Source organism: Thamnophis elegans, chromosome 4 (genome assembly GCF_009769535.1).
Source record: "Thamnophis elegans isolate rThaEle1 chromosome 4, rThaEle1.pri, whole genome shotgun sequence".
NCBI lineage: Eukaryota > Metazoa > Chordata > Lepidosauria > Squamata > Colubridae > Thamnophis > Thamnophis elegans.
Window position 1 is genome coordinate 14,039,177 of NC_045544.1, and position 14,035 is coordinate 14,053,211.

The 14,035-nt window shown below is 38.7% G+C and overlaps 1 protein-coding gene across 5 annotated transcripts in view; it reads left to right on the forward strand.

The window, feature by feature from the left end:
* The window catches only part of KCNQ5 (potassium voltage-gated channel subfamily Q member 5), a 359,579-nt gene that overhangs the window by 303,034 nt on the left and 42,510 nt on the right, over window positions 1-14,035 (forward strand). For 3 of the 5 annotated variants that reach the window (XM_032216260.1, XM_032216262.1, XM_032216264.1), the window contains exons 7-9: window positions 3,655-3,750; window positions 8,914-9,008; window positions 12,208-12,234. In XM_032216260.1, the coding sequence (XP_032072151.1) occupies window positions 3,655-3,750; window positions 8,914-9,008; window positions 12,208-12,234 (218 nt within the window). The remainder of the gene's footprint in view (window positions 1-3,654; window positions 3,751-8,913; window positions 9,009-12,207; window positions 12,235-14,035) is intronic. The other 2 variants (XM_032216261.1, XM_032216263.1) reach the window with 1 other exon arrangement.

The window sequence follows — 14,035 nt, forward strand, 5'->3', positions numbered from 1 at the left end:
TATGGAACCTCTTCTGTAGGTGTGACCTGCTTTCCGGGTCCACTGATGGAACCTACTCTAACTGGTTCGGTAGATTTGACGAACCGGTTCTACCGAATAGGTGCGAACTGGTAGGAACCCACCTCTGCATACAATACTTCTTAAATGTTAAGGTGCTTTAAGAGCTTACTTATCCCCAATAATAAATCTATGGGACAGCCAAAGTTTTATTTGGTAACATTGCATCCAAAACAATGTTTGCATGGAGCTTGCTAAGATGTGGTTAAGTCCATCTCCACTATCCTTTATCCAATACATATCTTTCATAATGTCGTTAGAATCTCAATAAGTTTTAGTAATTAATAGAATAAGTCCATGCTAGAGTACTGTTAAATTGTAGTTACATGTTAAATATTTTTACATATAAATTAGATGTTGGAATATTTTCCATTTCCTACACAAGGTTTCTTGTTAAGAAATTTAATTACCCTTGTAAAAAAAACAAACATCAGAAATCATCTATAAAAGGGGCCAGCAACACGCAGCTCTGGAGACGCATGTGGCTCTTTTATCCCTCTACTGCTTCACAATTGATAGGGCTTTCGGTTAGGACAGGTAGAGGAAAAAGGATGCCCCGCTAGGAGGAGACTCTATGGTGGGAGAACCGGACATCCGGTCGACAGATGAAAAAGGATGCCGCGCTAGGAGGAGACTCTATGGTGGGGGAACTGGACTTCTAGTTGGCTCCAGAATTGAATAAGGGGCTTCCAGTTAGGACCTTGGTGGCTCTTTGAGTGTTTAAGGTTGCCAACCCCTGATCTATAAGAAATCCTTTCTCTGCTAGAAGACTAAGGAACATATTGGGAATTTTTGGTCAGGTTGTGAGTAGTTTTAATTTACTTCATTTGGGTTAGTAATGAAGAAGTGCAGGAACCCCGTTAAATATTAATTAATAAATCAAAGCATTTCCTAACAGAAAATATAAGACCAGACAATCAAACAATCAAGCATCCTAATCAAGGAACAAGGACAAAATCACATCCCCACCAGCAATGGTAGAGCATGCTACTATATATCAACAGAGGGGTGGGGAGAAAAACTCACTCTCTTCTAGCACTGAAGATCTTACCTAGTCAGGTAATGAAACCTCTGCCAACAAAAACCAGAGAGCATCAAGGACTCCACTGAAACATTGGTCTAGGAGTAGATCCTGTTTCTGATCCAGCTGCTAACTAATGCTCTTCAAGAAAATTTATTGTTTGGCTGCTAAAATTCCAGTGACTTTTCACAGCTAAAAGTTAAGCCTCCTCATAAACAGATATCAACACTTTCTTGAAAGTTTTTAGCAATTTCAAAAAGCACTAGATGGGAGTAAAATAAGCCATAAATGCAACTTAATACATATACTTTAGAGCTCTCCAGTGATCTGGAATTGAAGAGCTAAATCTGATTCAAAGCACAAAGCACATTGTTTTTCCAATGGGGGGCTGTGATACACGGGTACAGTGTTCCTAATAGAAGCTTCATGCACCTTCATGTGCTGCTGAATTATAGTGAGTCCTTCAAATCAGAGTGTCTGCAGAACCAAGCATGTATCTTTGATATTTTCCATTAATAATAATCTACTTCTAAACATATGCAAATAATATTCCACAGTACACTAAATATTATCCTTTTATTTGCGTGGGGTGCTGCACTTTTATTAAGTTGGCATAAACATAACGAACATCCCTGGTTGAAATGCCAAATTAACCATAGTTTCATTTAAGGTTAATGACAAATATACCAGCGTTTTTCTTTTAGTTGTAACATGACAGGATAAAACTACATAACTGGTAGAATTAATAAAATAACTAAGAATGTAATTTGTACATGGCAAAACAGATTCAAGCTTCTATTAAGCAGAATTCTGCTTCATTGAGCACTAGAAACCTGTGCCCTGTTGGGTCATCATTTCAGAAATATTTACTTACCTAAACGGAATGACCACAGATGGGCAAAAAAGCATCAGGAGCTGGAGCAACTTCTAATCTCCTATCCCCTTTCCCACTGAGTTTCCTTATGGGAAGCTGGCAGGAAACATCAGAAACCTACCTACCTACCTACCTACCAGTGGTGGGATTCAGCCGGTTCGCACCTATTCGGGCGAACCGGTTGGTAACTTTCTAAGTAGTTCGAAGAAATCTCCTTTTGTCTTTTTCCACTTTACAGGGCTAATCCTGTAAGGAAGGCAGGAAGGAAACATTCTGGTGTTGTTTCTAGCCTAATCTTTATTGACCTGGTTACAGAAACTGCCTCTCCATTAACCCTTATTACATTGTAACAACTAAGGCGAAGCGTCCATCAACCTGAGTGACCTTGAGTTGGCCACGCCCACCCAGTCACATGACCACCGAGCCCCACCTACCCAGATAGTCATAAGGCAGAGAACCGGTTGTTAACTTATTTGAATCCCACCACTGCTACCTACCTTCCTTCATTCATTCATTCCTTCCTGGGGTGTGTGCAAGATATGCCATAAGTCGGGTACAGTATTCAGGAGGCAGCATTGATCAAGGATGAGTGGGGATCATGAGGCTATATGAGAGGAGCTGCACAGCTCAAGGAGAAAACATTGGCGGTGCAGGTAAGGAAAGGTGCCTCTGAGTGCTTGGGAGTATCTCAGAAATGCCATGCAGGTCAGGGACCAGCTTGGGTTGTAGAAAATGCATAGAGTTGTGCAAAAGGTACTGTGCAGTCCAGGGAAGGTGTGCAGGGATGGGCAGCACAAATTGGATTATGCAGGAGGCGGTATGAATCAGGAACGGTATACTGGGGCTCCTTCTCCCCTGTGCTTCCTTTTTGTCCCTCCTTCCATTCCTTTTTCCCTATCCTTCCTTCTTCCCACCCTCCCTCCCTCCATTTCCCTTTCCAGCTGACAATGCATTGGCCTGATGCTGGGTAGGGGAGGGAGCTAGGGATGGCAAGACTGGATGGGATCCTATCAGGGGTGGATTTCAACCGGTTCGCGGCGGTCCCTGCGAACCGGTTGGTCGGCGAACCCGGAAGTAACTTACTTCCGGGAACGGCAACTGGCCCGCCCGCCCGCACTCCTTACCCGGTTTTGACGAGTTCTGCGCTTCCACGCATGCGCAGGACGCATACAGATCCTGTGCGATCTTCCAGGAGCAGCTGGAGCATCGCACAGACGCTAGTACGCATGCGTGCGCCACGCACGTGCACGAGGACGCCGCCGGCCCCGTTCCAACCGAACCGGTTGGAACGGGGCGAGAAACCCACCCCTGGATCCTATCATCGAACTATGAAAATGAATATCACATGACTGCAGCAATAACCTATAGCATTGAAGCAGCCATAACTTCCCCAAATTTCATTTTCTCAGGACTCGTGGCTCTCTGATTTTGGACAAATTCTGAAATTTGAGATATCTTGTCCAAAAGTTGTGCCTGTTTCCTGGTTTGTAGTAATTTGGCAGAATCCTATCCCCTATGATTATTAAATGCACCTGATATTCTCCGCATTGGTCCAATAATGTCATTTTAAATATTGAACCAAACCACACTATGACATACAGGTCATGTGTATAATACTTACTTTAGGTTTTTCTTATTGTAGGTTTTTAATTGTTACCAAAATTATTTTTTTCTGATTATGAACTTTTGCATTGTATTTAAGGGCATTCTAGGGTCAGGATTTGCATTAAAAGTACAGGAACAGCATCGTCAGAAACATTTTGAAAAGAGAAGAAACCCTGCTGCCAGTTTAATTCAAGTAAGTAGCAAATGAAGCAGATTTTCGAAAATTCCTGTTAATGAATATTACAAGCTCAGTTGTGCCAGGTTTCAGAGAAATACATATATTTAGGAACGATCATTCCCGTTCCTTCTTCTTTGTTCTAATTCAGTTGAGAAAGTTAAAAAAAACCAGGTTTCTCCATCCATAACTAGAGCCGAGGTGGCGCAGTGGTTGGGGTGCAGTACTGCAGGCCACTTCAGCTGACTGTTATCTGCAGTTCAGCGGTTCTAATCTCACTGGTTCAAGGTTGACTCAGCCTTCCATCCTTCTGAGGTGGGTGAAATGAGGACCCAGACTGTGGGGGCGATATGCTGACCCTGTAAACCGCTTAGAGAGGGCTGAAAGCCCTATGAAGCAGTATATAAGTCTAACGGCTATTGCTATAACACCAATTGGAATGAGAATCATGTGCACAAATGTGTGATCAAGCAGCTGGGCTACTTCACATATAAATTAAGTTCATGTATCATACCAAACCCATTTGCTAAACCATAATTGGTTTAATATATTTCATACAATCCACAAACTTCTCAAACTGGATATCTACTTAGAATGGTTTATTGGATGACTGGCAACTAGGTAAGCCATAATTTGTGATTTACAAACCACAAGTAGCTAGGTTTATTGAACATGTTAAGCCATAAATTATGGCTTACAAATTACATCATTTGGGTTCACACAATAAGCTAAGCCAAATAGCCCTTAATCAAACCCTGATACTTCCATTTAGAATTATCACAGTTGCTCTTTTCATTCATTGTTTGTTTGGCGTTTGTATTTCACTTTGTATTTTCAGCAAGAACGGGGATAACTAGTATTACAGTAAATGAACTATAATATTTGATAAATAATGATAGATTGATGTATGATATCCTAAATTTGTATACATTCAATTAATTCGTAAGTAGTGGAATTCTGACAATATGCAAAATACGTTTAGTTTGAATGAAGAGTCCTTTGTCCAAATAATTTATCCTGTAGCTTGCCTGAGTGTATATAATGATTTTTTTGGTCTAAGGTGTTGAACACATTATAGTAATATTGTCATGTAGAAGGAATCAAAATGCATTTAAGTGTCTGAATAGTTGATGTTTTAATTGTCTAGTTATTAGTACAAAGATTTGCTTCTTTTGCTTTGAATGAATTCTTTCATTTTACTCATACCCAGCATCCTATAATTAAAATGATTACACTCCTTTGAAGGGACTTAGTTTATGTAATGTATGATATACAGGGGCACAGAATTATTCTCACATTCTTTGGTTCTTGTCATTGTTCTTCCTGTATGAGTAAGCCTCATTATCATTTGGAAGCTGAACCAAATCTCTTCTAAGGGATTTTGGCTTCCAAATTATGCTGGATTATGGCTATGAAACAGAAATGCCAAATGTCTCTGCGGAGAGATGATTCAGGTTTTTTTTTTACTGGGCTGTTGTTTATGCTTCTCTTAGAGGTAATAGCTAAGCAGCCACTATCTTCCTACTCGCAAACAGAGTGATACACAGGTAGGATGCTATTGAAAAGGAAAATTGCTAGCTAGAATTTTTATTATACTATGAACTAGGTCTAGGGCAGGGGTGGGTTTCAGGCAGTTCGCGGCGGTCCCCGCGAACCGGTTGGTCGGCGAACCCGGAAGTAACTTCCGGGAACGCCGAAGGATCCACCCGCACGTCCACGTTTCTTACCTGGTTTTGACGAGTTCTGCGCTTCCACGCATGCGCAGAACGCATACAGCGCCTGCGCGATCCTCCAGGAGCAGCTGGAGCATCGCACAGGCGCTAGTACGCATGCGTGCACTGCGCGCGTGCACGAGGACGCCGCCGACCCCGTTCCAACCGAACCGGTTGGAACGGTTGGAACGGGGTGAGAAACCCACCCCTGGTCTAGGGTATCCCAGTGTATGGTTCTAGGATATGCTGCATGCTTTACACTAGGGGTGTCAAACTCAAAGCCCAGGGGCTGGATCTGGCCCATAGGATACTTAGATCTGGCCTGTTGGGCCACCCTGGAAATAGCTAAGGACCAGCCTACAGTGCCTCTGCCAGCAAAAAAGGAGCTCGGGAGGGCTGCACACGAGTTCCATTTTTGCTGGCAGACCATTGCAGGAGGCCACTGCAGCCTCCAGAGCTCTGTTTTTGCTGGCAGAGGGCTCAGGCCACCACAGGCACCTCAAAACGAGTGACATTGAGCTGGCCACGACCCCACAGCCCCCAAGGTCAAACACAACCCTGATGTGGCCTTCAATGAAATTGAGTTTGACACCCCTGCTTTACATTATAAAGACTATAAAGAATAACAGCATGGGAAAAATAGATAGTATTGCCCAAGTGTTAGCAATTATGTTAAAATATACTTTGGTATTCCCATATCTCTTTTCATGTTGAAAGGAAGAAGAGGATATGGCCTCTCTGTCTATCTGTACTAGCTTGTAACTTACGTATATAAAGTTACTATATGGACACAATAGTTTTAAAGTGGTTACTCTCAGCCTAGTGATTAAATATACCTAGATGCTATGTATAAGGATTGCAGAGAAGAGGCACAAAGAGGACTGGAGACTAAAACATATGATAGCAGTGTTCCAATATCTCGGGAGTTGCCACAAAGAAGAGGGAGTCAAACTATTCTCTAAAGCAGTGGTTCCCAAACTTGGCAACTTTAAGACTTGTGGACTTCAACTCCCAGCTCTGCTGGCTGGAGAATTCTGGGAGTTGAAGTCCATAAGTCTTAAAGTTGCCAAGTTTGGGAACCACTGCTCTAAAGTACCTGAGGGTAGGACAAGAAGCAATGGGTGGAAGCTAATGAAGAAGAGAAGCAACTTAGAACTGAGGAGAAATTTCCTGACAGTTAGAACAATCAATCAATTAATCAGTGGAACAACTTGCCTCCAGAAGATGTGAATGCTCCAACACTGGAAGGTTTTAAGAAGATGTTGGACAACCATTTGTCTGAAGTGGTGTAGGGTTTCCTGCCTAGACAGGGGGTTGGACTAGAAGGCCTCCAAGGTCCCTTCCAACTCTTGTTATGCTAAAAAAATATTATATATATTGCTTGAATGTGAGAAGGGTAGAGCAAGCAGGGGTTGAAAGCCCCTTATTCATTTGGTCCCGAGTGAGCCTTGCGTGTAAATACATCTTAAGATTCATGCCAGATGAACTAAAAGAGGAGGTTGTGACACACACATCCTCCCTTCTTTACAGTTATTTTGAGTTATTTGGATTAGAATTCCTTTCATCCTCAGCCAGTGAAGCAAATGGTCAGAGATAAAGAGAACTGAGTAGAAACCATCTGCATGGATTCAAGTTTGGGAAGGCTGTTCAGTAAGGCTCTCTATCCCAAAACCCACTGAAAAAAAAATTGCACTTGTATGCATCTACTCACACGTATGTTCAGGGGAGTTCAGTAGGATTTATTCCCAAATAAATGAACATAGGACTGTGGAGTTGCCGACTGTACCAAAGAGTCATTCAAGAGAACAGATTAGCTTGAGTCTTATTTTTGTCTTATAACTGTGTTAGATATAGCAATAGCAATAGCAGTAGACTTATATACCGCTTCATAGGCCTTTCAGGCCTCTCTAAGCGGTTTACAGAGAGTCAGCATATTGCCCCCAACAATCTGGGTCCTCATTTTACCCACCTCGGAAGGATGGAAGGCTGAGTCAACCCTGAGCCGGTGAGATTTGAACCGCTGACCTGCTGATCTAGCAGTAGCCTGCAGTGCTGCATTTAACCACTGCGCCACCTTGGCTCTATCCATGATGAAAGCAGTTTGCATTTTCGCACTTGGTGTAAATAGCTTCTTTTACCACAGAGCAGGAAGGATCTGAACAGTTGGGAATAATAACTTCTTATTTTAGAGGTATTAATGGTAAATTTATACTATTAGATCATTTTGTGCACTTATATTCCAAGGATATAGCATTGCATAATGCTTAAAAAGCATTAACAAGCAAGTTCCTTGTGAAAATGCATCCTGTCAGCCGTGAATATTAGGATAATGTGTCTAAAAATAAAATCCTTTTGCACTGTGATCATTCAAAATGATTTTATGACCTTTGATTAATTATTTATACCAATCTGATATATTGCAACGGCCTTATTTTCAAATGCTCAAAGGCCAGTTATTAACTTCTAACTTAGCCTAATATTCTGTTATGAAGCAGGAACTATTCCATGCCCCATTTGCTGGTGTTAGTGAAAGCTGTGAAGATCCATTTTTAATTGGGTATTTGATGAATGACATTTTTTTTGTTGACTTATTATGGAAGGGTTACCATAGGTACACCGAGTTTTGGGCTGAAGTGATTGATTTCTACATTTCTAATCTTGTAATTGCAAACTGCTTACAGTCCACAAAGGCAGTCTCTAAATAATGTACTGTAAAATAAGTAACTAAGATGCCTCTGGAGATTCTCAGTCATCCAGGTCACAGTTATCTCAAAAGTGTTTTTTTTTTCAATAGGCAAGTGGACCATCTTTTCTTTTCTTTTCCCTTGCAGAAGACATTTCGCTTCTCACCCAAGAAGCTTCATCAGTACTAATGAAGCTTCTTAGAGGAGAAGCAAAACGTCGTCTTCTTCCTCAAGGGAAAATAAATAACTAAATAGCCCAGTTGCTTTTTGTAAAAAAATAAATAAAAAAAAGCACCTTTGAGACAAATAACTAAGATAGAAAATCAGCAACAAGTTTGACAAGTGGACATAAAAGTACATCAAAACTTTTGAACATATCCCTTAAAAAGGAAAGTATGTGCGCTAATACTCTCCCTAATTTCTCTTTCATTGTTACTCATTTTATGCAGATGAGAATACAGTTGTACAAGCACAGCCCTTCCAAATTAATTAATCCAATTGTATCCAAATTTTCCATCCTATTAATAGTGCTTCATTTCCTATATTGTTAGATCTGTTGTACTTTCTATTGTTTCCTCAAATCAGGCTACTTGGCGGTTTTATTCTACCGATTCAAGACGAACAAACCTGACAGCTACCTGGCGATATTATGAATATAGTCTTCCCTCCCTCAGGCATGTATCAGTGCTATGAATGCTAAAAAAATCAATACTTGTATCCGTTTACTAATATGCTTCTCCATTTTTGTTTGCCTTTTTCTTTTTTCTTCATATATCTGCACATAGTGCGTATGGCGTAGTTATGCAGCTGATGAGAAATCGGTTTCCATTGCTACCTGGAAGCCTCATTTGAAGGCCTTACATACCTGCAGCCCTACAAAGTAGGTAAAAATATGGCAGCTGGTGTTGTACTTGATATCTGGTTTTGAGATTATACAAATCAGTCTGTGGTTTTTGTCTTGTCTTTCTCCTTTCCCTTTTCCCCACTCATTTCCTTTTATTTTCTTTCACTGAGGAACTCAGGTAGCAAACTGGGTCACATACACATACATCAGTGGTGGGTTTCAAAAATTGTTCGAACCTACTCTGTGGGTGTGGCCTCCTTTGTGGGAGTGGCTTTCCACCCATGTGACCGGATATGAAGATGCCGACGACATTTGTCAGAACCACCTTAAATTACCTCACACACAGCACTGGCATGCATAAGAATATGATGTAAACTTGTTTTTTAAAAGGCATCTTTGGTTTGCGTTAAAACAACTTCAACACACGCAATGTTCTGATTGCACCACAAACGCAGTAGTCATCCTTACCTTTCACAGAGGCACTGAGTTTAATAAATATGAGCATGATAGTGTAGAATAATCATATCCAAGGACCAGTGGTGGGTTTCAAAAAAATTTGGAACCTCTTCTGTAGGAGTGGCCTGCTTTCCGGGTCCACTGGTGGAACCTCTTCTAACTGGTTTGGTAGATTTGACGAACCGGTTCTACCGAATAGGTGCGAACTGGTAAGAACCCACCTCTGACATACATCTTCCAAATAAGATCAATCTAATTTCTATTTTATTTTGCTTCTTAACAAATTTATAATTAAGCATTAAAGAATTTTGCAGTCCTCAAATCCTTGCTGAAACCTATCCTTTTAGCACCATCTAGCCAGGTATTGGATTGAGTCAATTCATCTCACTTCACCTAGTTAGGGATATATGCATTTTTGGATGTATGCTATTTATACTGACTTCCATTGCTTGCTCATACTAATTCTGCTTATAAATGGAAGAGGAAACATGAGGTTTTTTTTCTTCACTTTGCATCTTGAATTTTCCACTTTTCCTCAGTTAAGGTCAAAGTTTCATATTAATCTACACTAACACAACCTTTGGTTTGTAGCATTTGGAGAAAAAAAACCCTTGTGTTGATTAGTTCAACACAAAACTCTACTATTACTCCCACTGCAGTACAATACTTTTTTTAAAAAACCAGAAACTTAAATATCCCCTTACTATCTGTATTGTCCTTTAGAGTCATATATTTCCTCTTTCTATGAGAAACATGTAGGAGGGTGCTAGTTATGAAACTCATAATGAGTGTTTACCAATTTCAGTTAGTCATACGGATATGATTCTTGGGAAACAATCATTTTTCAATAAGAGAAATGTGTGACTTTGTATATTGCCTTGATGAATTGGAGAACAGATAGATCTTTACTATTTCTTCAGATATTGTTCTTAGCTAGGTAACAAGTCAAGGTGATCTTCTCACTACATCTTGTGATAGAGTGTGATCAACAAATACACAATCCTAGTTTCCTTTTTTCAAAAATTTTGCTTCCTAAAAAACTTTTGGTGTTTATGATAGAGTCCTTCAAACTGAACACAAATATAATTTCAAATGACCTGTATCATGTACGAATCCTGAGATATGAAATTAACTTTTAATGACTATAATGTATTTAATCTCATAATGTTTCCAACATGCTGCAAGAATTCAAAAGATTTTCCAAGAAAGAAGTCCAAGCGTGAATGCAAAAAATGAATCTTCAGTGACATGTTGCACTTCATGATCTTGTATGCTGTACGAAATTTGTCAACCAACTGAATGAATGCCAAGAAAATTCTCAGTGACATCCTTGAATGATTTCCAGGCAATTTTCTCTGGCCACACTAGATCTTCACAGTGCTTGTCATTGATGATGTATCTGATCTGTGGACCAATAAAACTGCCTTCCTTATTCTTGCCATCAATTATTGTTGGAAACATCCATCTCAAATAACAAAAACCTTAACCTTCCTTGTTCATTGTTTTCATTTTTTTTTAATCAGTCCAGATTTTGTGTAAATCAGGGGGGAAATATCTTTGTCATGTTAATAAGTGGTCATGTGCCACATTTTTCTGTACTGGAACAAAATGATTTCAGAGTGGCCATTTGTTTTTAATGTAATGCAACTCTCTTGCATGGCTGTTCCATTCACAAGAGTAATAGTATTTGGTATATCGGAACTGCATTTCAAAACAGCAACGCCACTACTCTTAGATCTCCGCAGATATTTCAGTTGTACTTGTTCGTGTATCAACACAATTCCATGTTTTTGTATGTTCTTTCATGTGTGCAGCATGGCCATTGTATAAAAACAGTCGTTTTTTATAAAATGGTATATGAAAGGTTAAATTACAGCTTATTTCTGTGATTAATAGCCAAAAATCCATAAGATCACACCTAAAAGTGTTCAGGAAGCAAAATCTTTATTGTCCAATGTATTGTTCTTAGCTAGGCAACAGGTTATTGTGATCTTCCCATCTTGTTGTAGAATGTAATCAACAAATATGTATTAATTTCCTATTTTTGCAGAAATGTTACTTTAAATATAATAATAATGATGCATGTTTCTTGCTATTATGGTAACAAAAATGTTTGAAAGAGGTACAGATGCAGCTGTAACAATATTAGAGGTCTCTTATCCTTAAAACCTTGCCCAGTATTTTGCATATTTAATACTTTCTGTAGCAGAAAGAGCAGTTGAGTTAGTTTTTGAAATAAATGTGTATAGCAGAGCAATTTTATTAGGCATCAAGCTGTAAAGGTGTAATATTGGCCATATCAGTTTTCAGTTCTTATAAATAAACAATTAAGGCACAGCTCTACATATTACAAGATAATTATGGCCAAAAAGAAATGTGTCCTTTTATAAGACATCCTTAGTCTCAGTGAGTAAATTAATTCTATTTCATTACCGCAGATAGCTACAGTTCTTTGTTATTTATATATGAGCACTATATTTTGCCTAATAAATGCTTTGCCAATTCTCTCTCTAAACATGTATGATAATCACGTTGAGCATGCATTAACATAGCATTTTTTTTAAATGTCACTACAAATACAAATCCATGCTTGGATGTTTGTGCTTGCTTTTAAAAAATATTTGCTTATATTTTTTTAAGCATTCATTAATTAACAAATCCAATTGCAACTTAAAAATTATTTAATAATATTTGTAAGCACATCATGATGGGTACTGCCAGCATAACAAATTTTTTTCCTCCCCAAAACCCTCTCTCTTCTATTATCTGACTCATGAAGGAAAGACCAAGGGGAAGCATCAAGCAGGTTTGTAGTGTTTTTATGTATATTGTTTACAATCTTAAATGTTATTTTGGAAATGTTATACCACTTTGAGAATGGAAATATTATTATTTTACTGCAAAATAATTAAAGGCTGTGCTTGAATCCAATTAGGAGAAAGGGGGGGGGAACTTTTCCTAGGTAGATCATTATTCTGAAGCAGACAAAATGTTGCTCAAGGTAAAAGTGAGGAAGTTCTTCTGTTAAGAAGCAGGTAAATGACAGATTTCTATAAAATGTAGCCATAGCTTGTTAGATAATTAAGGTTTAAGTAGCTTTCCATATATGTTATGATAGAGAGGATTTTAAACTACGGTAATCAGAATATGTTGCCTGATTTGAACAAACATATCTGCTCTACTTTTGTAAAGAACTTTGAAAATAAAATCAGTGTAGGATGTGTTTAAGTAATAGTTTCGATTCATTAAAAATATTATGGGCTACATTCAGAGAAAGGACCTGCCCATAGCAATCTGTAAACAGTGGGTTTAAGGTTAGTCTTTTCTATATTCTACTGGTGTAGTTGGTCTGTTGGAAGAATGACTAAAAACCAATATACTATAGGGATTATAAAGTTGAACTAGGATGAGGATACCCACATTTAAATCCCAGTCTATCTAGAAAGCATGCAGGATTATTTTGAAAAAAATCACTACTTCTTAGTTTAATTAACCAGATAAAGTGTGGTGAGGATAACATTTTGGAAAAGAGAGTAATATACATACCTCCTTAAGTTCCTAGAATGAAAATGTAAAGTAAATAAATTCTAAGTCTGAATTAAACCATCTAAAGTGAAAAGATGAACGTATATAGGGGGGTGGGGGTTGAATACATGTGGTAGCTACATAGCTTTTTATCCTTATTTTGATGTACCTTTGAATCATTTACCAGGTTCTTCTACATATACACTTCTGTCATTATTTAAAGAAATATAATATTTTGCCTGCCCTGCTAGTCAAAGATTTGAAACTAGCTACCTGGCAGCCATGCAGGAAAGGCTGCTATCAGCAGGTGAAAATCCTGCCATTGTCCTCAGCTGCAGTCATCAAGTTCAACCAAATAACCAAGATCTGACCGATCCATTTATTATACAGCAGCTAAAGTATAGGAAGAATTCTGATTTGATTCAGTCTTTGTATATAACTGACTTCCCCGAGGATTGAGTAATCTGATGCCCTCCAGATAATTAGTTATACTTTCCATCATACCATATCATTAATCATGCTGGCTGGAACAAATGAAAGTTACAAAATATTTAGAGGATACCTAGTTGTATTCACTTGCATTTAGTCCATCTTTCTCCAACCAAGTATTTCAAGCTTTGATTTGCTGCTGTTGTACTATGGGAACTCAAAATCTCATTTAGACCATCAAATTATTTCCAGCATGATTGGACAGGTATCCCGGGAAGATTACAACATAAGCAGACTATAAATTTGATAACCATCCTCTTTGTTATGTTGCCTTCTGATAAATACATTCTTTTTAAATGTAATGAATAGCCAGAAATAAGTTATTTCTATGAATTGGCCTTGTTCTTTTAAAAATATGTCAGACTTAAGTCACTGTCCCACTTGACTTCAAATATGTATGTAGGGTGATAGAAGCACTTAGCTAGATCGATTGACCATTCCTATACACTACTCAACCTTCTTGGCATCTTAAGATTTCTCCCCTAAAATCTCTCCCAAAATCTATAGTTTAAATAGGCATTCTATGTATTGGTTAATCTTTTTCTCTTTTACTCACATCAAATATTATACAAATATAGGAAGTTCTTGACCTA